Source organism: Neomonachus schauinslandi, chromosome 1, assembly GCF_002201575.2.
Source record: "Neomonachus schauinslandi chromosome 1, ASM220157v2, whole genome shotgun sequence".
Taxonomy (NCBI): domain Eukaryota; kingdom Metazoa; phylum Chordata; class Mammalia; order Carnivora; family Phocidae; genus Neomonachus; species Neomonachus schauinslandi.
In genome coordinates, this window is record NC_058403.1 from 130,021,320 (window position 1) to 130,045,212 (window position 23,893).

General features: G+C 42.4%; 1 protein-coding gene across 1 annotated transcript in view; it reads left to right on the forward strand.

Annotated features, from left to right (window-relative positions):
- The window catches only part of PLCL2 (phospholipase C like 2), a 185,447-nt gene that overhangs the window by 91,816 nt on the left and 69,738 nt on the right, over positions 1-23,893 (forward strand). Inside the window, 1 exon segment of the mRNA XM_021678796.2 lies at positions 21,046-23,532. Within this exon segment, the coding sequence (XP_021534471.1) occupies positions 21,046-23,532 (2,487 nt within the window).

Here is a 23,893-nt window from a genome sequence, read left to right on the forward strand (position 1 = left end):
AACTAAACTAAACGCCAAAATAGCATAAAATTGGGCTGTCTTATGCCTGAAGTTAGTACTATACTTGATGAGTATAATATTCCATTAATTACACACATTGAAATATTGAAGGTTGGAGATGAGGGAGACTTTGGCTTATTATTCTAATCCACGGTCACTCTTAGTTTATTTCTGTAGGGGGGCTGAGAGTCATATGGCTTTGTCTGTGCTTAATTTGTGTGCCCCATGTGCTTTTGCCTCTGCAAGGGAATATATGAAAAGGATTGAGGGTTGTGGCCTCTCAGGGTGCCCGGGCACTGCCAAGATGAGTGATAACAACTATTCTGCCATGCCCCGGAAGGCCACCCTTATCTGTGTAGTAAGAACAGACGGGAGTTAGGCATGAAAGGGTGTTTGCTTGTTTCCACTGGCAATTTCTGAGAGCTCTGTGAAAGGGACAGAGGTGGTCATTGGCGTTGAAGGATGGTTCTCAATATTCCTGGCAGCCCCTTGGAGAGACCAAGGAGAGGAGAACAAAAAAAATGAGGTGGTCCGTGGAACCACGATGTCATGAGCTGTCCATGAGTCTGAGCAACCTTGGAGATGTTGGTAGGAGTGGTGAGTGGAATCAAGGCATAGGGAATTCTAATGTGTAGGAGGGAGATCTTGTCTAACCAACAGGAACAGACAGAGGAGCTGTAGGGAGCATCCAGCTAGGGATCTGCCAAACTGAGGAGTTTAATGGCCCTGCAAGTCAAAAGAGAGAAGTCATGAGAAGTGATGTTGGGCTACTTGTATCTTCATCACTGTGGACTTTCCTAGCCTCCCTGAGTACTGGGTTTCTTTGTAGAAGGTAGAAGATAATAGTCTTGGATGGTTGTGGGTTTAAATGGGTAATGCGTACGATTCACCTAGCCCTGGGCCTGGCATGCTGCAGTTGCTTATCACTGTGTTAGTTCCTTCCTGACCCTACAGTTCTTCTGGTGTGAGTCATTCCCCGCCCCCAACATTGGAAGGGCCACACCCTTAGGGGTTCTTCAGCTCCCATTGTGGGCATAGTAGAACTGGTTTTAAAGCTCTAATGGAGGAAGAGCAAATGAAAACCTAGCAGTTGACTAAAAATAGGTCAATTGTCAGAGAAACTCAGCATGGGGGAATCGGGCTCCCTCCCTGATTTCATTTGACTCTCACAACAACCCTGTGGAATAAATTATTATCCTTGCATAATGTGAAGAAACTGAGGCCGACAGAGGACAAATCTAGGAGCCCGTGGCCATCAGCTCCTGGCAGGCAGAGCCAGAATTTGGACCCGCATCCGTCAGGTGTTAATGCCCGTGCTCTTTCTCCTTTCACGGGTGCTGACGTGTGGGAAGGCCACCCGGCAGGCGAGGTTTGGAAGACAGGCACAACCGCCCCTCTGCCCCGCGAGCAGCTGGAAGGCCCGGGCTGCCTTCTGCTTGGTGAGCCCAGGGCCCGGCAACATCTGGCACATGGCAGGCTCTCAGTAAATATTTACTCAGTGAATGAAAGTCGCAAGTTAAGGTAGAAAACTAATTATTTCCGCAAGTGGCAGGTTGTCAGCAATATGAAATTTGTCATCAACATTATTGAGTTACTGAAAAATATGTGACATTTATTAACACAGGTTCTGCTCAAGTGGCTATACAGCAATTTAAAGATCTGTGTTTAAAATTGGACAATATGTGAAAAACTGACACAAGATAAAATTCAAAAGATGTCAAGAATTTTTTAAATGACTGAAGAGGCATAGGCTGCTTTTCGAGAAAAGTAAACTGTGATAAGCCTAAAAATATCTCTTAAAAAATAATGACGTAAATTTTGGTTCATATGTTCTCCACTTCTTTTCCTCTAAGGTGTAAATGTTCAAAAGTTACCGTGATGGAGATTTTTTGAAGCACTATTTATTTTCATGTAAAGACAGCACAATTTTCAATCAGATTGAAAATTAAAAGTAAATGTAATAATTGAAGAAGTAGATACACTGTGCCAGTTCTTGACCAAGTAAATGCTATATACAGCTATTAGCTGTAGTTTTATGAGAATTTTGATGATAGAAATGTAAAAGGTCAGCTGAACACTGGTATTTATTAGTAACCACAGAACCATAAATCTGTCAAGCCTGGGATCTGACAGAAGTTCTACGAGGTTGAACAAGTCAAGTTTCAGTTAAATGAAGACTTCTCTACAGGTAAAAAGCAACCGCTATGGCTGTGGAGCTTCTCGTCAACACAGTTGCCGTGCAGTTGGTTGAATCACCTCAGATCCCCCTTACCTAGCAGACAGGAGCTTTAACAGAGAGCCAGGCACACTGAGATGTGTCTTTTTTAAATCCCTTTGGTCAAAGTGTATTTAGAAGTAGCAAAAACTAATCCTGTCACAGTAAAGGAGAAGCTTTTCTGTCTCCCCACAGAAAGCACCCTTTCAAGTAAGTGCCTTTAGTGCTAGTTGACTTTTCTTTAGAAGTTCATTTCACAGTTTAAGCAAAGATACACCAAGTATTTTGCAACTTCATACAACTTTTGCTGAGGCTCACCATTTCCTTTTCTTGAGGGGAATGGGAAGCCTGTTGAGTTTTGTGGAGAAGTTATCATACACCAGGGGCTGTAGTCAGTTAGTGTTTCTGTGGACTGCAGCACTGGTAATCAAAAGGAACTTGACATACATGATTTCTGTACCACAGGCCAGAGGAGCTACCTTCTTAACCTTGGCTGTGTCGGTATTATAGTTCTATAAATGGTGTGATTTTGTGGCCTTTGGGAAATGCAAGTTATTTTTGTAAGTGCTTATCCTGACTGAGGGAGTTGATTTGTTTATATCAACTAGGTAAAAAAGCTAACTGTAATTTGCATTTATTCTTAAAACTTTCAAGTCAAATATACTTTTAGTAACACTGAAAAAAAAAAGGTATTCATCATTTCCATAAACTACCAGGTTGGAATATTAGTTTTAATGCTTTTTCAAGTTATGTCTATATCCAAGCATACATTACAGGGTCTTACATAATACCAGACATATGAAGTCATTTAAACCATATTTGATGATTCATTGAGGTCTTTTGTTATGGAGATCTGATTGGGGCCATTTTTGATTTTACTCTCTCCCCCTCACTTCTTTTTATCTTTTTTAGAGGGTAGTTAACCTTGCTTTCTCTTTGTATATAATGTGGTTTTTGGGGTGATAGTAGGGTAAGTGAACATTGTGGGACTCTTTAGTAATGATGTTCATTTTTCATGTTTTAAAGTGTGTAAGACCCACAAAATGTTATTTCTTCCAAGAAATTTATATCAGCTTTGCTTATATTTATGAGTGACAGCCCTTCTTTCCAGCCATTCCTTTCTGAGATCAGTGATGAAATTTGTTGACTGCTTGCTTTGGGCAAAGCACCACACTAGAAATGTCAGGGGGAATTTGGGATTAAAATATGACAAGTCCCTACCCTTAAGGAGTTTGTCATCTAGACCTGTGCTGTCTGATGCATTAGCCCTAGATCCCTTTAGTTTTTGAGTACTGCACTGTGGTCAGTCAGAATTGAGTATTATGGTTTTTTATTAGCCCTTTAGCCCATTATTATAGAAACGCATAGCTCGGTAATAGTTGGTTCTGTCACAGTATGATACCAAAAAAAAAAAAACCAAAACTGAAACCAAAGTTCCCAGGTGCTTAGAACAGAAATTAAAGAAAAGGAAGAGGTGGGGGTGGGAAGGAGAGCCATCCTTCCCATGTGTAATGATGACTGCTTGATTTGGGTAATGATGTTCAGGAAAGCATATCCGAGGCTGCCACTTACCCGGGAATCATACAGGCAGAAGAGAAAGCTCTAATCAAACCCTTGTAAAATGCTCATCCTGGGAGAGAATGATGGTAACGCTAATAAGAATAGTAGTGGTAAGATCAACCACATTGACTACATTTGACATTGACTGAGGGTGTCAACAGCTCCAGTAGGCATTTCTACATTATTTAATTTCTACATTGTTTAAAACTGAGCAGTAATCCTAGGAAGCAGGCACTGTTATCTAGTCCACGTTCCAAAAGCAGCAGGCCAGGGTTACTTGCATGCGAAGTGGTGGTGCAGATACCAGCCCTAGGCCATGGTGGCCAGACTATACCTGTGGAAGCCATAGACACCATGGCCAACCCACTTCCCTTTCTCTATAAGGACAAAGTGCCTGTCAGTGCCCCGGTGAGCTCTTAGAAGGCAGCTCTGTGTAATTTTTAACCATTTAGATCCTTGAGATTAATTTGGGGGTGGATTTCAAGTAAACTCCTTTTTCTCTGTCCAGCGATCCCGGTAGATGGGACTTGAGGACTTGTAATGTAAGTCTTGGGTAAGTCGGCCTACATAGTGCTTTCACATTTGGTATCTCACCCGTGCCTTACCAAGCCCTGTAATTAAGGGGAAGTAATTACTTTCGTCATTTTATGAAATCAGTGACTGAGGTTTCAAGAGGTTTACTGACCTTCCGAGGCGTGCAGTCAGTCACTGGGGATCTGGGAAAGCTCAGCCCTGGCTGGCAAAGTGGGCCAGCCAGGGCAGTGGGAGGGACCTGGCTTTGCACTTAGCAGCTACAACTTTGAGTGCTGAATCACTTAGGGTTCAACCAGAAACAAACAAACAAACAAACCCCAGCATTTTCCTTGAGAATTTAATCCAGGGAATTGTTACAGGTGCTGGAAGAACCACAAGGCCAAATGGGGGATTGGTGAAGCCACCCAGAGATTAGCAACAGCAGAAAACCATCCCTCTGGGCAGGTGGAGAGACGATGCAGATTGGTGCCTGAGCCCAGGAGCCATGGGGGACCTCAGAGGGGATGAGCCTCTGCTAGCTTCTCCCCTGCACAGAGAGGAAGATGGAAACCCATCCCGCTTCACCCCTCCTCCTGCCCAGGGTCTAGTTCTCTGCCAGAGCTCCTGGAAGTACTCCAGCAGTCATCCAGCTGACGTGGGATCTGAGGAAATCTGCCTCAAGGGCTGGCTCTCTGGCCAAGCAGAGTAGAACAGGGGTGGAGAAGGAACCCATCTGCCTGGTAAACGATTTAGCCTCTGAAATGGGGGTGATAGGTCCTGCCTCAGAGTTGAGGATTCAAAGAGATCATGTTTATAAAGTGCCTGTGCATGACAGTAGCTCAACAGAGGTTGGCCCACCTCCCCTGCCCGTGGGAACAGCTGCAGTTAGGGTGGACAGTGGTTACCATGTGACCTAAAAAAGCGTAGGTATGTGGCACATAAGAATGAGAGAGATCCTGATGGTCTCTCTGAGCACTGCAAGCAGTCACGGATTATTCTAGTCACTCTCCACACTTCATTCTCTTCATTCTTCTTGGAATTTTCTTTCTCAATTATTTCATAAAGCAAATTCATTGTATTAACTACATCAAGGACACTTCCCATTTTGTCTGGGGCTAGTGGGCTACAAGAGTGAAATAGGACTGCTCGGAGGGAGCTGATACAGGTCATGAAGAGGGTTGATTTTCCCATTTTTCTAGCCCCATCTTACTCTGAAAAGCCCTCAAGTCTCAAGTTTTAGTCTTATTAAATTAAAAACTGCTCTATAGTAATGCTTTTAGATGCACAACTAAATTACTTGAAAAACAAATTTATAATTGGAATAAACGTGGTTCAGCTAAAATTCCTCTTTCCAGAGGATAAAATGTGATTTCTGTATTGCCATTATAATTTCCAGTAAACCCAAGTGAATTTTGCATCTATTTGGCTTGGGGGGGCAGAGGGGAGATGCGTCAAATCAGATTAAAAGGTGAACTATTTGCTAATCCAATTTTTAGATGCATTTCTTAAATGCCATGAGCCACAGACTCAACCGAGCAACCTTACAAAGGATTTCTGAAGTTGGAGAGTTGAATTGTGAGATGGCTGGGACAGAGTCCTAGATTTTCAATGGTGACACATGTGATGTGATGATGTTATCTGTGTGCAGTACATTCATGTTTTGATTTGAAATGATAGCTGCAGTACACATGCATATTTTGGAGGGCAGAGAGGCACGATTTGATCCTCAGAAGAATTGCTCTGTGGTCAATTGGAATAGCTCAACCATCAGTTCCTTTACCCTGCCTCACACCTCACTTCTCTGCTCCAGCTCCAGGAGCTTACACCCCACCTGCGGTATCCTCTTCTAACCACTGTATCCCCTTTCTGAAGGGCCCCCCCTCCCTTTGCTTACTCTCTACGATGCTTACCCAAGCCTCTGTTAATCCCCTCCAGAAGATCGTAACATCCATTTGTATATCACTCCCCCTTCTGTGGGCTGCACAGGCAATGCTGGTTGATTTGCAGGAAGGCCAGACTGTGGGAGAGTCGGGAGTTGAGAACTTCAGAGGAATCTGAATCGCAACACCCAAAGTTGTGTGGTGAGCCCAAGCCAGTGCCTGCAGGGCTGCACCTCATGGGAGTCATGGGAGAACAGGACCCTGTGCAGCAGGTAGTCCCGTTGTGCTCCTAACAAGATCCATGCAGCCCCAGCTGGGAGCACCTGGCTCGGTGCAGCCAGGCAGGCTGGAGATTGGGCTACAAAGGGGCAGAGGGTAGGGAAAATTGTAGCAACCTCAGGAAATAAGCAGCTCTAAGGACTCAGTCACCATGCCCAAAGGTACATGTGGCTATCTGTCCACTGGTTCAAGGCAGCAAGACTAAGCCACACCCCACAAACATCTAGAGGGGGGTTCCTGGCCTGAGTAGGATGGACTCTCACACTGGACAAGGGGAGGTGTACAAGTAGGAAGTGTCCAGACAGACCATACTGCCAGCCTGGCGTGCCTGCCAGTCAGCACGGGAACATCTCCGTAGCTGAGATTAGACTTTGGTTATACCTGACTCTGCAGTGCCTGGCACTTGGTGAGGACTTAACACATGATTAATAAGGTCACTTTCAAGTAGGGTGACCATATATTTCAGTTTGCCCAAGACCATCCCTGTTTTTGTGGCATATTTACTAATAATTCCCACTTTCATTCCCAGAAGTGTCCTAGTTTAGATGTCACTCTACCTTGGGGGGGAATAGAATACACACACCAGCTGCTGGTGGTCTGTGGGTGCTGGGGACCCGTGCCTTCACCCTCTTGTTGGAGGCTTCTCTTGGGGCACTGCTTCATTCCCCAGTGCTGTTTCCCTGGAAGTCTTCTCTGGGAGAAGCTTGGGCCTTAGTGAGTCAGTGCAGAGTTGCATAATGGGCTGAAGGGTCAGCTTCGACACTCAGAAATTAAAGCACTGTTTAGAGGTGGTAGGTATAGCAGCCTGATTCCTGGAATAAGGACAGCATCCTGCTTAGTAAGGGCTTTCGGTGATTGGTTTGCAAGTAGACTCGGAATTAGTTCTTGTTTTCTACTCCTGGATAACTTTAATGAAATAAAATACAATATAGTTAAGTGTGGTATTTTAAGTTTACATTATATAGTTGATAGTCTGGTTTCTCTTCAGATCGCATAAATCTTTTGCCTTTACATTATGCAGTTGACCCTTGAACAACGCAGGGGTAGGGCTGTTAACCCCCTTCCCCCCAGCCCCATCCTGCGCAGTCAGAAATCCACATATAACTCTTGACTCCCCCAAAACTTCACTAATAGCCTACTCTTGACCTTACCAGTAACATAAACAGTCGATTAACATATATTTTGTATGTTACATGTATTTTATACTATGTTCTTACAATAAAGTAAGCTAGAGAAAAGAAAATATTATTAAGAAATCATAAGGAAGATACATACATTTACAGTACTGTGCTGTAGAAAGATCCATGTATAAGTGGACCTGCGCAGTTCAAACCTGTGTTGTCCAAAGGTCAACTGTCATACCTTTGTAGAAAATCTAAGCATGCCTCAGAAATGCCTGTATTTCGTCTTCACACCAGTATCCTGAAACATATGCATATGAAAAGCCTTTCTAGTTCCAAATCTCAAAACCAAAGTTTATGGGATGTATTTTCCTAGGATTGCCTGAGCTTCTTGATTTTATGTTCTATACAGAATGGGGTAGAGACCCCTATTCACAGTGTGTTCTGTGTTGTACTACTAAAACGTGAGCCAGGTACAGGAGGCTGTCTGTAGAACGAGTGTTGCTGGCCGCGTGGCATTACCTGTGCGCCGGGGACCTGTTTTCTCTCCGTTGCCAAGCCTCACAGTGCCGAGGGCTGGAAATGGTGACACAGGATCACACTGAAGCAGTTCAGTGGCTTTGGTCACTGGCCGCATAGACCATCTGAGATGCATTAATGATGAGATCTTACTGGTTTTTAAAACTGCTTTTCATTTTAGTTTGATGAGCTAATTAATCTGGAAGGGACTTGTGGTTTTAAAAGGGTATACAACGATTAAGGAAAATGGCAGAACCGGACCTTCTGCAATCCAAATTGGCACTGCTCTATTTTGCAAATGCTCTAGGCTAATCGCACAAGTCTTATGGATTCCTGCCATGTTGGCATTGGCATTTTTATTGATTGCTTAACCCAGGCATGGCTTTTAATAAAAAAAAAAATGTCTTACTGTGGGCATGACATAAAGCGTATGTACGTTGTTGCTGTAAATCAAGTAGATAAAAAGATTTTGATAAAGATTTTGATATTTTGATAAAGATAAAAAGGTCCATCTGTGCCACTTCAGCAGGTGTTTGCATGAGAAAATCTTTTATTTGCACTGAATCTCTCTAAGGAGGAAAGCAGTGGGTTTGGAATTGACTTTAAGAATTTTCCATAATTAAAAAAACATTGGACTGTAACAATGTGTACTATAACATTTTGAGATCATTGTAACTGTTTAAAAGTTATTTTAGAAGTGTGCAGGTTTCTATCTGGTGTCCAAAATAGTAATCTTTGAGTTCATTCATTCAGGGAGGTTGATAAACTGTATAACATTTAAACATTATCTATGCTTTAGCTCAGTTTTATTAGACTGTTAAGGGAGAAGCAAAATAAATACCTACATAAATGGGCTGGTGATTCTTAAAGTTGTCAAACAAATGAGGCTTTTCCCCTTTGTTGACCTTTTAAAACACGTGGTGAGTTGTACTTGCACACATAGAAAAAATGTGCATGATTATCAGTTTTGTACATATTTGTATTTTTTTCTTTCTGTGGCGCGGGAGTATGCATTCCCCAGACTGGGAGGCCTCCTCTGGCCTGCTTCCCCTTCTCCTGCTCCCAGGCCCCCTGAGAGGCTTCAAACCTTGTAGGCTCTTTCCTCTCTCATGTCTTTGCATTTGCTGCTCCCTATGATTAGCTTTCCCTTCCTCTTCCATCAGGATCCAGCTCAAAAGCCACCGTTTTCAGGCAGCTAATGACAGTCTCATCTCTTGCTTTCCCAAAGGACTCTGCTCCTTCAGAGACAGGTTTCCTCTCTCCTGTATCATTAATTTCCCTTCTTTACTGGGGTGAATCCCTTCAGCCTAGAACACTGCTGTATGGTCTCCAGTCTGACGAAACACTCCCTCTCCCTCCCTCTAACTCCCTTCTTCATGGAGTGAGCCACACTCACTGTCTCTGTTCCTCACTTTCCTTTCAGTCCCCTGCCCCCCAAACTAGCCCTCAGTCTACCCATCTACTTAGACATCATGACATCGCGCACCATTTCATCGAGCCAGGAACTTGGCAGCCGCCTCAGACTCCTCCGTTTTTCTCATGTGCTGCCTCCAGGCCATCAGCGTGTGTCATCAGCTCTGTCACTGACATTGTCGTGAAGCCATCCCCTTCTCTCCGTATCTCTTGTCACCGCCAGGGCTCCAGCTACCATGGTCCCACGTGTGGGATACTGTAGTTGTCTCTCTGCTGTCTCCCGGCCTCAGCCCTCACCCCATCCTCATCCACTCTCTACGTCTGCCACATTGGTCTCCTTTGTGTTCTGGAATACTCAACGTCGCTTGGGCCTCAGTGCCTCTGCACTTGTCATTCCTTCTTCCTAGAAAGCCGAGTGGAACAAGTGGTGGAGGGCAGATGCACCAGGAGTTAGGGTGTTGGAGGGGCCCGTCCAGAGGCTGTCTGGATGAAGAGCCAGAAGAAAGGGAAGCCACGAAGCACTCACCACAGCTAAGACCAGCCCTGGGAGGTCGAGACTCGGGATCCACGAAGAAGGCCTACAGGGTTTTTATGGCCGAAGGCTGCAAGGCAGGGGACGGGTCTCCAGAGCCTGCTGAGCCGCAGCACTGAGCTTGGGGCTCATGGCTTAGAGCAGCAGTTGCCAAGTTGAGTACTCCTGGAAGAAAATATTAGAACTTCAGTTTAATTCTGTGAATGTTTTCTAGCATACACAATCTGTTAGTAGCTAGCACATGTATTTAATAAACAAACAAACACATCTTGGAGGCATGCTCAGTAGTAAGAGCATGTGACCGGTATACAAAAAGCACTTCATTAAAAAAAATAAGTGCTTTAAAATTTTTGTGAAAACCTCCCAACACAGAAAAGCCTTCAAAAGCAGATGGTTTCACTGGTGAACTCTACCAGACGTTTGAGGAAGAGTTAACGTAACTCTTCCTTTGTATTTCTGTGGTATCAGCTGTAATGCTCCTCTTCCATTTCTGATTTTCTGTATTTGAATCATTTGAGTCCTCTCTCTCTTTTTCATGGTAAGTCTAGCTACAGGTTTGTCTGTTTATCTTTTCAAAAAAAACAACTCCTGGTTTCATTGATCTTTCCCATTGTTTTATTACTCTCTATTTCATTTATTTCCAATCTGATCTTTGTTGTTTCCTTCTTTCGAATAGCTCTTAGCTTTGTTCTTTTTCTAGTTCTTGGAGGTGTAAACTTAGGTTATTTGAGATTTTTCTTGTTTCTTAATGTAGGCATTTATTGCTATGACTTCCTTCTTAAACAGCTCTCGTTGTGTCCATAAGTTTTGGTATGTTGTATTTCCATTTTCATTTGTCTCAAGGTATTCTTTTCATTTCCTCTTTGACGTACTGGTGGTTCAGTAGCATTTTATTTGATCTCCATGTACTTGTGAATTTCCAGGTTTCTTCACGTGATTGATTTCTAGTTTCGTACCATGGTGGTCAGAAAAAAAGCTTGATATGGTTTCAGTCTTCTTAAATTTATTAAGACTTATTTTGTGACCTAACATATGATCTATCCTGGAGAATGTTCCATCTGCACTTGAAAAGAATGTGTATCCTGTTGCCTTTGGATGGAATGTTCTGTATGTATCTGCTAAATTCCTCTGGTCTAACATGTCATTTAAGGCTAGTGTCTCCTTATTGATTTTCTGTCTGGATGATAGATCCATTGATGAAAGTGGGGTATTAAAGTCCCCTACTATTATTGTATTGCTGTCTATGTCTCCGTTCAGGTCTGTTAATATTTGCTTTATATATTTAGGTGCTCCTATGTCAGATGCATAAAATAAATATTTACAAATGTTACATCCTTTTGTTGAGTTGACCCCTTGATCATTGAGATTACCTGTTCATGAAAAGGGGCTACTGTTCTGATGGCCAGCATTGGTCCCGCCAGAGGCTATGGACTATAAGACATAGCCCATTCCCTAAAAAAGTTCACTTTCTGCTTGAGAGATAAGGCTAACCCACATAAAACAATTAGAGAACAGAATAAGACTATAATTAAGTGTTAAATTACAGGGTAGAGACTTTAACTACTATATGAGTTTGGAGAAGAGATGGCATTGAGGGCCGGACTAGCACAGCCTTGTGAATGGTTTGGAACTTAAAAGAATATTTTGTAGAAAGTGAACTTTCCCTTTTATATGATTCATTCATTTTTTTTTTTTCTGATCTAATTGTTCACACACACTAATTTCATATGCAAATAAACCATTGGATTAAAAAAGGCCCCAGGAAGAAGTTTGTTTTGCCTATAAGACAAGATAGAAAATAATAAACAAGGTGATTGCAGAGTAAATTGTCTGTGAGGCAATTTTCCTTTTAATATTTAATTTTAAAATAATTGTGGAAATATTAAAATTTCTGACTGAAAGAGCTACTGTCTCTTCCTTCCCTGTGGTGGGTGTGGCCCAAGGCAGCAGGTCTGCAGATCTGCCTGCTTACAGGTCTGTGAGGCTTTCCTATTTTGTTTTTTAAAGATTTTATTTGGAAGTAATCTCTACGTCCACCATGGGGCTTGAACTCCCAACCCCGAGATCAAGAGTTGCACGCTGTACCAACTGAGCCGGCCAGGCACCCCTGAAGCTTTCCTTCTGACTCCTGACTACCCCTGCAGAGCTGTCATATCCCCTCAGTGCCAAGCAGCAGTGGATTTAAGGGTAAAAAGTGAGAAAAATAAATTCTTCCTCCTATGCTATCCCGAAATAGTGAAGAACCAGCACAATTTAGGCGGAAAAATTGTGATCGAGAAGCTACTCTTAGAATTGATCATATTGGCGGCTAAGATTACATAGTATGTGATTCAACTTGTGTGGCTTTTAAAATTCAGTATGATTTACCAAACAGTTATTAACAAAGTTCTGTAACCATATCTTGAAATAGCTCCGTAGTATAGGAAATCAGCAGGCTTTATGATGTGCTGAATAAGGAATTACCATATACACAGTTGGGAAACACTGACAATTTTCACACCAAAGTGGGCCGCTTAAGTACCATTATAGATCATAAATTAAAATCCATTAGCATCAATATTTTCACTGGAATGTAAAGTAGCACTTGTATAGTTTATAGGAGCTCAGTGCTCACCATTAAGTTTTTCATTACTGGAGAAAACTGATGAATTTTATTGCAGTTTACATCGGACACAGATGTACATTATGGTTTTGTAAATTTACTTTGAATAAATATTTCAGTGGTAGTGAAAGTGTTTGACCAAAAGAGTGCTGTCATAAAAATATTGTATTCCATTATGGTCCTCTGATTTCATAATTAAAGACCCAATTTTTTTTTTCAAGGCAGGTGTAACCCATTACAGCCAATGAATTGGAAGCTTTAACCTGACCTTGAAAACTTCATTTTACAGGAATTGGAAATATGTTTTCTTTGCGTGTAGTTATTTTGAACACTGTAAGAAATAATATGGGCGTATGAAGTAGAGGGAATCATCTGAATAATTCTGGTCAGAAAGTGCTTTGAGTGAAGTCATTTCATTATTTTTTAGACAAAAATATTATGGGGATCATTGTTTCAAATATGAATACTTATATGTGAGTTAAATTATAAATCTAACTAAATTGATGGGATTTAAAATTAACAAAAGAGGGGCGCCTGGGTGGCTCAGTTGTTAAGCGTCTGCCTTCGGCTCAGGTCATGATCCCAGGGTCCTGGGATGGAGCCCCGCATCGGGCTCCCTGCTCTGCAGGAAGCCTGCTTCTCCCTCCTCTACTCCCCCTGCTTGTGTTCCCTCTCTCGCTGTGTCTCTGTCAAATAAATAAATAAAATCTTTAAAAATAAGTAAATAAAATAAAATTAACAAAAGACCTTGAGAACTAGTTTATTTATTTGTGCCCTATGAATGTGGGGGTACAACCTGCTGAAGAGGGCATCTGGCTGCTTTTGACAGTTTCCCAATATATCTTTGGGAATCACATCCACTTGGTTGTGCGCAAAAGTCCTACAGTATCATTAACTAGTAGCCTCAGTGAAACAAGACCCAGAGGGGAAATGTGTTCATTCTGTTCCTTCTGGAATGGGACTAACCTTCAACAAATCCTAAGTGATTGGAGTATTGCAATTGCACATTTATAATCATGTTCTTTTTATTATTTTATGAAGAAATAATTTCAGCCTGAAATGTATTTATTAAACAGCATCTCGGGTGTACAAAACTTCAGGCAGCATTTAGAGCACTTTCCAGCTGTGAACTCATTTATTATTATAACAACCCTATGAAGTAGATACTATAAATAACACATGGGGGGCACAGGTATTTTTTTAAGTCTCTGTTTTACAGGTGGAAAGATGGAGGAATAGAGAATATGCAATGCTAGCTCACCTCTTGTGGCTCATGATATTTCTGTGGGTGATTCCTAAACTAGAAAGTTTATAAGCTGTTGGATTATTTTGTTCTACCTTGGAATTGAGAAAACCTATTGCACAGCTATAAATAAGAACTCATTCTATGATTGATTGATTTTGCCATTATTAGTGAAATTCTGTTACTTATATCCATAAATTATGTGGTTTCCTTTTGTTTGCCTGTCTTTCAGTTTGTCATTTCTCTTTTGGATAGCCTTAAAATTTCCTTGACAACCCTGAAAAACATATATCCTTTGCCTTTAACATTTAAGGTTGACATTCTTTTTTAGGAAATGCTAATCTTTTTCTTTGCCTTCTGAAGTTTATGTTAATAAGGGCCATGATTCTAAACCTCTTAGAGGAAGAGGGATGGGTTTGCGTATCACTTTCAGAATCCAATCACAGCCTTTTGAGGCCTCTGAAACCCACCTGTGAGCCTTCAGAGACCTACATCTAGGTTAGGGACACCTATGTGGAAGCACGGGAAAATTTAGGGACTCTAGTCCTTTAAAAGGGAATAACTTTTGAAAAGAATTCAGTACATTTGCAAGCTGGGTCAAGTAGATGCCCTGTGGTTAGATGTAAGTGGATCACCTGTAATCCACCTGAGTTGTAATTTTTTTTTTAAATGATTTTTTTTTAAAGATTTTATTTATTTATTTGAGAGAGAGAGAGAGAGAGAATGAGAGACAGAGAGCATGAGAGGGAGGAGGATCAGAGGGAGAAGCAGACTCCCTGCCAAGCAGTGAGCCCAATGTGGGACTCGATCCCGGGACTCCAGGATCATGACCTGAGCCGAAGGCAGTCGCTTAACCAACTGAGCCACCCAGGCGCCCCTGTAATTTTTTTTTTAAGATTGATTTATTTATTTTGAGAGAGAGAGAACAAGAACGAGCAGGGGGAGGGGCAGAGGGAGAGAATCTTTCAAGCAGATTCCACACTGAGTGAGGAGCCAAACACTGGGCTCCATCCCACAACCTATGAGATCATGACCTGCACTGAAACCAAGAGTTAGACACTTAACCAACTGAGCCATTTAGGTGTCCCCTGAATTGTAATTCTTGCTTGTGTTCCTCTGTATATAACTTTAAAGTTTTTCTTTTTGTATTTGTTTTTCAGCAATTTGTATTTGTTTTGTATTTGTTTCTCAGCAATTTGACTGTGACATGTCTAGGGGTGTGTTGTGTGTGTGTGTCCTGTAATTTGGATTGAATGCTAAGCATCATGTTTAATAAAGACTGAAGTAAATAATACTTATGCTCAGAAATGACCATGCCCCTTCATCTTCTAGGTCGTTAGTGTTGGGGAAGTTGAGCCAGTCTAATCAATAATTGTGTCGGTTTTGTATTTTGAGTCACCATTGTTACCTTTATCATACCACTGACTTTAAATTCCTCCACCAGTGGGCCACCATAGCCTTGTGTTTAGGGTGCGGGCTAGGGTCCCAGAGGTTTACTCATTGTTCCTGCTCTGCCCTCAGCTTTCATCTGCAAATGCCTGTGTGAGAAACGGGTCTCTCTCCATGTCCGTGCCCCTCCTCCATGGTACACTGCTTGCTCCTTGGCACTAGGCTTCTGGGAAAGTCAGGGGAAGTTCTTTGTCCTCCTGGTCTGGTTTCAGTATTAGGCAGCTGTCTGTTCCTGCACATCAGGATGGAACCTTGTGGGCATTCCTGCCCTGCTCCCCTGAGCAGCTGTACTCTGCCGTCTGTGTGGAGTTTGGGCAGGAGAAGTTTTCTGCTCTCTCCTGGTGGTAGTAGAGTTCTGCTTTTATTAGTGCAGGCTCCTGAGTCCAAGAGGTTCTTCTACCCCTTGGGGTAGTAGATCTTTGCCTGGCTATAGAGATAAATGGATTTTACTTCTACCCTAACCCCAGTGGTCCTAGGAGAAAGAGGGCTTCCTGCCTTTCCCTCAGTGGCTTAAGGCTTTTGCTTCAATATAGGAGGGTAGTTGGGGAAAGAGGCAGAGTTTCAATCTGCCCCCCATGCCTGTGCCCTGGAGAGGGGCTCTCTCTCCTGTTCTGCTCCCAATTTTTTGCAGAAGCACCCATGAAGAAGACCTACAAATACGTGCAAACTCTGCCTGCATCTGGGGCTCCCCGTTACTCTACACTGATATACTAGCCCACACTTGGCCTGTACGAATTCCTTAAAATCTTAGCTGACTTCTTATGTGCTTCCCTGGTGGCCTCTCCCTCCCATGCTCTGTCAAACATGAAGCAGTTTCTATGTCTTGTCTGGCCTTGGAAGGGCCTGTCACCCTTTGGAATTCAGCTCCCTTGGTTGCTTTGTGACCACAGTTCTCTGATGAAGAGAAGAAAACTTAAGAATTTATGGTTTGGCTTTTCCTCGTCGTGGTGGGAGTGATGTTCTCTCTTGGCTTTCCACATTCTAAGCTATCCTCTTAAGGTACCTGCTCACATGCATGACTTTCAAGTCCCCTGTGGGTTCCTAAGCCATCAGCTGATCTGTGCGCTCATAGACTCCTTGCCAAAGTTGGGCCAGGGTGGGCTCTTGGAATGCAGTAGTGGGCATCCTGGAAGAGGGGGCCTATGAGGAGAGGAGTCCGTGGGCCAAGCAGCTCTCTGTTATTTGCAGTAAGGGGACTTCCGTGTGAGTGGGAAACAGCATTTGGCCATACCTAGCTTTTCTTCAAATTGTTTTGTTCTTTTCAGTTCATCTGATTGTACACAATGACCTTCCCAGTGACTGATTTTCCTCCAGATCCCTTTTTTTTACCCCCTCTTTGCTCATCTTGGAGAGCACATCAAAGTTTTAACAATGAATGAGAAACCTTGCAAGGTAGCTCTGATGTGCCCAGCATGACTTATTCCTTCAATTCAGGGTTCTTGTTACTGATCTTAAGAAAGGCCAGGTCTTGCTGTGCTCCTTGAAGGGGCCTCAAGTTACTTCTCAGGGCGTTTTGTCATCTTTTGTTAAGGATAGAAATTTCTTTAACCTGGTGTTTCTTAACTCTCTTTATTCCCAGTCCCCATTCAGTCAACATAAAGATCGCAGGTCTTTCTTTAATGTTATTTCTAAATCAAATTAAATGACTCGACTCAAAACAAACCAGAAGGACAAAGCCCCTTCCTCCTTCTGTTATGCCCCGCCCCCACCCCCACACTGGAATCCCTGCCTCTATCTAGAATTCAGCATTTCAGGGTTGATGTGGAGGTGGGATTTTTGAAAATTGATTTTCTTTTAGACGCTGCATTTGTTTTGTGTTTCTTCTCTTGGTGTTAATAAGTGCTGATAAGAGTAGCAGAAATGCACCAGTGGACCAAGTTTACATTCTCTTGTTTTTACCACTCAGAAGCTTTAGATGGTGAGCACTTAAAATGTAAGAACCAGCTCCGAAACATCATTTATACTGTTTTTAAAAGTATTTTGAGACACCTTTATCTCAGCAGAAACTTAGGTCTTTTCCTCTGGTTTAAGTGATTAGTTCATGTAAATTATATGCATTTTGTTTTCTTTAGATGAGAAGACTATATGTGTAGCACTTTTCACTGTTAAATTTAAACTAACTAACGTTAATAAGAGATAACATAGGAACTAGATTCCAGCTCTGCTGCTGATCAGCTGCTTTGTTCATGCAAGTACAGCTGACCCTTGAACAGCGTGGGTTTGAACTGGATGGGTGACTTGCACATGGACTTTTTTTATCAATAAATACAATGCAGTACTGTAAATGTATTTTCTGTTCCTGACACTTTTCTTAATAACATTTTCTCTAGCATACTTTATTGTAAGAGTACAGCATATAATACATATAACATGCCAAATATGTGTTAATCAACTATGTGTTACTGGTAGGGCTACGGATCAATAGTAGGCTCTGAGTGGTTAAGTTTTTGGAGAATCAGAAGTGATCTGTGGATTTTCAACTGTGTGGGGGATGGGCACCCCTAATCCTTGAGTTGTTCAAGGGTGAACAGTACTTGATCACGGCTGGGCTGAAAAGTGAAAGCCAGGTAGGTGTGGGATAAAGATTCTGGGAGTCAGGCCATTTGGGGGGCCTGGATCTCCTGCTATTGAACCCCAGTGTCTCTCCCTCCCACACAAGGGCTTCTGTCTTTCTCTTCCCTTCCTCTGGGTCCTGGGGGGCCAGCCTGCCTTCACATTCACCTGTAGCTTCCAGCCAGTGATCCTGGTCCATCCAGTGGTGAGAGCAAGCTTGCACATCTGTTCTGCTGTTTGGTCTCTGAGCAAGCACATGGCTCTGTTGGGGTCTGCAAATAGCTTCATCTGTTGGAGAGGAAGGAGGCCGTGGTGTGCTCTGGAGAGAACAGAATGGTTCTGGGCCACAGCAGGCGGCGGGTGGGGAAGAGACGGGAAGGTCTCTGGTAAGGGAAGTCCCTGCTGTCATTATATCACCCTTTGTTGGGATGTTCCTATATCTGCAATGAATGATCAGAACTCACCAATCAAAACCTGGCTGGCTTGTGATAAGCAAGGCAATGTTTTGAAAGCCTCAAGTGTGGTGTTTAAGCTCCTGCCTGTCCCACAGATGAGGGTGTGTGAGCACATAAGTATGTTATTATCGTGCTTTATGATTTGGCTTTTTCTTCTTAATAACAAAGAGACCTATGAATCTGAAATGTATCAATTGTAATAAATTAGAAAGTAGTAGTTGAGTATTAATCAGTATGTTAAGACTGACAGAATAGAAGATTACAGTGTTGAGGAAATGCTATATATATTTTTAATGGATAAATGGCTAAGCACCTCCATTTATCTTTGTGACTTCTTTTTACTAGTGGCACCTTAGAGATATAATTTATAACGATTATAAAATTCCCTTACTTAATTAGTATGTTGTCTTTACTAAAGGTACTTGTGTGTTTTTAAAGGTAAAGGCAACCTTCATTCTGAAAAATAGGAAATTTATACATCTGTTTCAGGCCCTTATGCATGGCTGATTACAAATTTAATTTCATGCCAACTCTCTTAAATAGATAGAACACAGTCTATGCTTTAGGGATTTGGAAGAACTATGATGCAATTCATCTTATGGATACAATTGCCAAAGTTTTTATGTCTTTTGAACTTTATTGTTCTGAGGATTCAGTTGCAAAGAAATACTCCGCCTTGTGGCTTTTATGTTATATCTTGGCATTTAGATCACAAAGGCCTCTCTGCTTCATTTGGAAACTTTGAGGGAAATGATACCCATATGATTTAAAGTTTTAAGTTTAATTACCTCCTGCATATTGCTTTTGGAAGTATAGGTAGTCAAAAAGTAAGAGTGGTTTTAAATTTCAGATGCAGAGAATAGCGTAATCACTTTCTAATATGTGGAGATTTTTTTTTTTTGAGATTTTATTTATTTGACAGAGAGAAACACGACGAGAGAGGCAACACAAGCAGGGGGAGTGGGAGAGGGAGAAGCAGGCTTCCCGCGGAGCAGGGAGCCCGATGTGGGGCTCCATCCCAGGCCCCTGGGACCATGACCTGAGCCAAAGGCAGATGCTTAACGACTGAGCCACCCAGGCGCCCCTAAAATGTAGAGATTTTATTCAAAATAGATTCTCTCCAGAGCAGAAAAGTTAGAATTGCCTTTGTATAAAATTCTTCATGCTCTTCTCTTCATTGCCACAAAAGTTATATAATCTCAACCTCCATGTCTATTCCCTGCATATGAATATAATGACTTACTGAAGATTTATCAAACATTTCATATACTTCCTGAAAGGCAATATCACGTTTTAGGTGAAGATTGCGAAAGATGCTTTGAGGTCATGTGAGCATTTAAAAAAAAAAAAAAAAAGGTGTCTGTATAGGGAAGGAACTCCAATACACACATAGCTGTGGCATCAGCATCTTAAGGTGGGCACCGGTGACACTGTGCAGGGAAGTTGAGGGCTGTGTCGTTGGTGACGCAGATTCTTTAGGAATAGATGCTGCTGAGAGTGTTTCCCTTGATGGTGTCAATAATCTGATGACACTGGAGGTACTTAGGTGACACTGTCCTAAGCACTAGCCTGGTGCATGGCAGTAGGCTTTAGTAAATCCAGCTCTAGGGTGTTAGATGCACCCTCCGCTGTCCTCCCACCCAGACTCAGCACAACTGCAGCCCTCAAACCGAATGTGTCCGAAGTCTTGAGAACCAGGACTAATCTGAGACTCTGAAGAGCCAGGAATTTCTGCTGGAATTTCAGTGTCTACTCATTTAACACATGGTTTAGTAGTCAGTACTTAGCTGTTTCTGGTCTTTTGGCGTTTCCAGAAATAGCCCAGACATCTTAGTGAGTCCAAGCGGTCAGGAAGTGGTTTTCAAACTTCAGTGTGCATCCCCATTACCTAGAGTGTTGCCTACAATGCGAATTCCTGGGCACTACCCCCTAGAGATCTGATCCTAGGAGTCTAGGAACCTGCATTTTAATCAGGTAAGCCAGGTGGTTCTGAGGCAAGTGGTGTGGTGACAGGCCTTTGAGGAACACTGGTGTGGGAGATGTATTCAGATGCAGAGCCTTCTTCATGGGTGTATGACCTGTGCAGTTGGGCAGGCCCCACACTCAGAAGGGCCCTGCACTTGACTTAATACTCTTTGGTCACCTTAAAATTCTTAACAATTTTTTTTTTTTTTTTTTGAGAGAGACAGAGAGTGGGGAGGGGCAGAGGGAGAAGGAAAGAGAATCTTAAGCAGGCTCCACACACTCAGTATGGAGCCTGATGGGGGCTTCCTCTCACAGCCCTTGAGATCATGACCTGAGCTAAAATCAAGAGTCGGACACTTAACTGACTGAGCCACCCAGGAGCCCCTAAAATCCTTAACAATTTTTGAATGAGGAGTCCTGCACTTTCATTTTTCCCTGAGCCCTGCGAATTAAGTAGTCCATTCTCTGTACAGGATTTTATTGTGTATTACTGAAATTGTGTTTCTTGACACCCATGGATTGCAATTGTTCAATAATGATTTTTTACCTGTTTATATTAGGCTGCAAACTCCAGGGCCACTTCTAAGTTCTAGAAGTGGCTGAGTATCATTTATCATAGAACATTCAATAGGAGATCCTAACAGTGTGATTTTTTTGAAGAAATTAAATTTTTATTCCTAGTCTTGAAAACAGAAACCCATATTTATGTTATTCTTGTACACTGTTTTGTTTTTTTTTTCTCCCAGGATGGTACAAAACAGAAAAGAGAAAGGAAGAAGACTGTCTCGTTCAGTAGCATGCCGACAGAGAAGAAGATCAGCAGCGCAAGCGATTGCATCAATTCAATGGTCGAGGGTTCAGAACTCAAAAAGGTTCGCTCCAACTCCAGGATTTACCATAGGTATTTTTTACTGGATGCTGACATGCAGAGCCTGAGGTGGGAACCATCTAAGAAAGATTCTGAGAAAGCCAAGATTGATATTAAATCCATCAAGGAAGTGAGAACAGGAAAAAATACAGACATATTCCGCAGCAATGGCATTTCTGACCAGATATCTGAAGATTGTGCATTTTCAGTCATTTATGGAGAGAATTATGAGTCACTTGATTTGGTTGCCAACTCTGCAGATGTTGCGAACATCTGGGTTACGGGACTGCGGTACCTAATTTCTTATGGAAAACATACCCTTGATATGTTAGAAAGTAGCCAAGACAACATGAGGACTTCTTGGGTTTCACAAATGTTTGGTGAAATTGATGTAGATAACCTTGGACATATAACTCTGTGTAATGCTGTGCAGTGTATCAGAGACCTCAATCCTGGTTTAAAAACTAGCAAAATTGAGCTTAAGTTCAAAGAATTGCACAAATCCAAGGACAAAGCTGGTACTGAAGTCACAAAGGAAGAATTTGTTGAGGTTTTCCATGAGCTTTGTACCAGACCTGAAATTTATTTCCTTTTAGTTCAGTTTTCAAGCAATAAGGAATTTCTTGATACCAAGGACCTTATGATGTTTCTTGAGGCAGAGCAGGGTGTGGCACATATAAACGAGGAAATCAGCCTTGAAATTATTAACAAATATGAGCCATCCAAAGAAGGCCAGGAAAAGGGCTGGCTTTCCATAGATGGGTTCACTAAGTACCTTATGTCCCCTGACTGTTATATATTTGATCCGGAACATAAGAAGGTCTGTCAAGATATGAAGCAACCTTTGTCTCATTACTTTATAAACTCATCTCATAATACATACTTAATAGAGGATCAGTTCCGAGGTCCCTCTGACATCACGGGATACATCCGAGCTCTTAAAATGGGTTGCCGGAGTGTTGAATTAGATGTATGGGATGGGCCAGATAATGAACCTGTAATTTACACGGGCCACACCATGACCTCTCAGATAGTCTTCCGCAGTGTCATTGATATTATTAACAAGTATGCATTCTTTGCTTCAGAGTATCCTCTTATCTTGTGTTTAGAAAATCACTGTTCTATTAAACAGCAAAAGGTAATGGTTCAGCACATGAAGAAAATTTTAGGGGACAAGCTCTATACAACATCGCCCAATGTGGAGGAATCTTACCTACCATCCCCAGATGTCCTGAAAGGGAGGATACTAATTAAAGCAAAGAAGCTGTCCTCAAATTGCTCTGGTGTAGAAGGGGATGTTACTGACGAAGATGAAGGGGCAGAAATGTCTCAGAGGATGGGCAAAGAGAACGTCGAGCAGCCCAACAACGTGCCCTTGAAGCGATTTCAGCTCTGTAAAGAACTGTCTGAACTGGTGAGCATCTGTAAGTCTGTTCAGTTCAAAGAATTTCAGGTATCATTTCAGGTTCAGAAGTACTGGGAAGTCTGTTCATTTAACGAAGTGCTTGCCAGCAAATACGCCAATGAAAATCCAGGGGACTTTGTAAATTACAACAAACGTTTTCTCGCTAGGGTTTTCCCCAGCCCAATGCGAATCGACTCCAGTAACATGAACCCTCAAGATTTTTGGAAGTGTGGTTGTCAGATTGTAGCCATGAACTTTCAGACCCCAGGCCTGATGATGGACCTGAACATTGGCTGGTTTCGGCAGAACGGAAACTGTGGCTACGTCCTTCGGCCAGCCATCATGAGGGAGGAGGTTTCTTTCTTCAGTGCCAACACGAAAGACTCCGTCCCAGGAGTCTCACCGCAGCTTCTTCACATTAAAATCATCAGTGGGCAGAACTTTCCCAAACCCAAAGGGTCAGGTGCCAAAGGAGATGTGGTGGATCCTTACGTCTACGTGGAGATTCACGGAATCCCTGCCGACTGTGCGGAACAAAGGACAAAAACAGTGCACCAGAATGGAGATGCTCCCATTTTTGATGAAAGCTTCGAATTTCAAATCAACCTACCTGAACTGGCCATGGTGCGCTTTGTAGTCCTAGATGATGACTACATTGGGGACGAATTCATTGGCCAGTACACAATTCCCTTTGAATGTTTACAGACAGGCTACCGCCACGTGCCCCTGCAGTCATTGACTGGAGAGGTCCTAGCGCACGCTTCTTTGTTCGTCCACGTGGCTATTACTAACCGAAGAGGAGGAGGGAAACCTCATAAAAGGGGCCTTTCTGTGAGAAAAGGGAAGAAATCCAGGGAATATGCGTCTTTAAGAACACTGTGGATTAAAACTGTGGATGAGGTGTTCAAGAATGCCCAGCCCCCGATCCGGGATGCCACGGATCTGAGAGAGAACATGCAGGTACGTTCTTGTGTTTAAGCATTTACTCAGCGGCTTTTCTTCACAGTGCACCCTGTGCACCATCTATGAATACTTTGGAGGGCTTTGGGTTTTACAACAGTATGTTTGGTTTTCAGTAATTTGTAAATTCCAATTTGTTATGAGAACATTTACCACTAGGCTCATTCTTTTTTATCATTCACATTTCCAGAACTGCAGTTGGTATCGAAAATATTGATAATGCGTTAGAATAAACCAGTTTTGTTGCTGTCTTACATAACCACATCCTAGTCCTTGTCTGCCTCACAGATCCCCATTGTTTCCTAAGAGTGTACATGGGAATCTCTGGTTTTCTGGAATATTCTTCCGCTAGAACCCACTT